Source organism: Lepidothrix coronata, unplaced genomic scaffold, assembly GCF_001604755.1.
Source record: "Lepidothrix coronata isolate B3197 unplaced genomic scaffold, Lepidothrix_coronata-1.0 Scaffold323, whole genome shotgun sequence".
Lineage (NCBI taxonomy): Eukaryota > Metazoa > Chordata > Aves > Passeriformes > Pipridae > Lepidothrix > Lepidothrix coronata.
In genome coordinates this window covers 8627-10526 of record NW_016690503.1, presented here as the reverse complement: position 1 = coordinate 10526, position 1900 = coordinate 8627, and the positions used below count along the sequence as shown (strand labels likewise).

At 60.7% G+C, this 1900-nt stretch overlaps 1 protein-coding gene across 1 annotated transcript in view; it reads left to right on the top strand.

Moving 5' to 3' along the window:
- Positions 1-41: 41 nt before the first annotated feature.
- Positions 42-1900, top strand: part of LOC108508899 — a 5621-nt gene continuing 3762 nt past the window's right edge. The window contains exons 1-7 of the mRNA XM_017838060.1: positions 42-135; positions 250-402; positions 579-727; positions 959-1106; positions 1351-1538; positions 1628-1765; positions 1830-1890. Of these exons, the coding sequence (XP_017693549.1) occupies positions 286-402; positions 579-727; positions 959-1106; positions 1351-1538; positions 1628-1765; positions 1830-1890 (801 nt within the window). The 5' untranslated portion in view covers positions 42-135; positions 250-285. The remainder of the gene's footprint in view (positions 136-249; positions 403-578; positions 728-958; positions 1107-1350; positions 1539-1627; positions 1766-1829; positions 1891-1900) is intronic.

The following is a 1900-nucleotide window of genomic DNA, read 5'->3' as shown; positions in this document are numbered from 1 at the left end:
GCAGGGCTGGGCCGTGTTCTGCAGCCTGTCCCGCAGCCCCTCAGCTCTGACCGCGCTCGCTCTTTGCCAGATCCAGGCCGGGACCAGACACAGGAGCAGGACCGTGCCCATGGCCCCTTCCGCAGGGCAGCACAGGTACCTGCAGCTACGGCCTCCTGGGCTGGGCCTGCTGTCCCTGTTCAGCCTGGCACTGCTGTCGGAGCTCTCTGTGGCACATCCCTCTCTTCCCTGGCCTTTGTTCTCCTGCAGACATTTAGCAACCTGATAGGACCTCCGTGCAGAGAAATGATCACCATGCTGACTAAAGGCACGGCAAAGCCTGACACCATGCTAACTCAGAGTCTGGCTTCTGCCCCCAGTATGGATTTCTTTGGGGAGAGAGTTGTGTCCCGTCGAGATGAAGTAAGCAGCCTGCGGCCAGGACTTGAGCCCCCCAGAGCTTCTGTATCCCACTCAAGCTGGGCCCCCTCAGCCTTTGAGGCCAGCACAGAGTGGTGGGAAGGGAAGCGCTTGTCGGGGGAAGCTGGGTAAGTTGCTTGGTCTGGCAGCTCTCCAGCTCTCTGCTGTGCCTCCTCCAGGTGCCGGCCGTTGTGAGGAAAATGCACCAGAGTCTCTCCTCCAACACACCTCCAGATGACAGGCTGTTTATCAACATTCTGAGGCTGACTGATGTGTACCCTGCTGATGTTGTGTTCACCCTCCTGCGCTGTGCCCCATTGTGTGACAGGTACAGGGCCCCCGGGGCCTTCAGGGCTTGGGGCTTAGCAGCCTTTAGAGCCCATCACCCTGTCCATCCCATCCCACGTGGTCTGCTAAAGGGATGGAGGGTTCCAGGACTATCTGGAGCCTCTGTTTCCCAGCCCTGCCATGTCAGCCTCCATCCTGCTGCCATGGTCCCTCCCTGCTCCTCAAGGCACTTTGGCTGGCACCCCCCTGACACAGAACTCTGGCCCCACAGAGCTGCTGCAACCATGTGGAAGACCATCGCCTCATCGGGAATGACAGTGGAGAAGGTGCTGCCAAAGCTGCTTCGCGTGATGGAGGACTGGCCACTGCACAGCACGTCCACCTCTGACGGGGACAAAACAGATGTCTTTGCCCTGGCTGTGAGTTTCTGGAACTGGCCTTTGTTCAGCCCCAGATGGCCTCTCTGGTGGCTCTCCATCCTCCCCCACCACCACGTCTCCTTGCCTCAGGCACTGGGCTGGAAATGTGGTTAGGGGCAGGTACAGGGGCAGCAGGCCAGGTGCTCCCCCTGTGTCTCCCCTGGCCTTTCCCTCCCACACTTGGGCCCTGCCGCATGGATGTCTGGGCACTGAGCACTGTCTCCGGCTGGTTTCCTTTTTGCAGGCAACCAGGGTGATTTGGGAGATCCTCCGCCTGCCCTGGTGCCCAGAGCCACTGGTGAAATATTCCCCCCCTCTCCTTGTGCATCTGCTCTTCCAAGTCTTCATCAGCACAAAGCAGATGCCGGAGGAGGTCAACGCCTTCTGGAGGGGATGCCGGGAGAAACGCGGCCTTCCTGCCAACCCCAACAGGTGCTCCATTCCAGTCCTCCCATCCCTGCCATGTGCCAGGGGCTGGGGCCAGAGCTCTCAACATGGCCTGGGCTTTGCTCTGCACACAGGTTTGCAGGGCAGACTGTGAAGGCACTGCTTCGCCGTCTACGGTGTCTACATTTGGTGATGGCAATGGAACGGAAGCGTGGCTGGGACACGCTCCTCAACACTGACACCCACCACTACGCAGTGGGTCTGCTGGCCAGGTGAGACCCCCTTGTCCCCGCTGCCCCTGTCATTTCTGCCCTCTGCACAGGGCACCCCACGCAGTGCCCGTGGTCATGGGCCGGAGGGCCTTGTCACCCAGGGATGGCCGAGCAGAGTGGCAAAGGCTGGGAGAG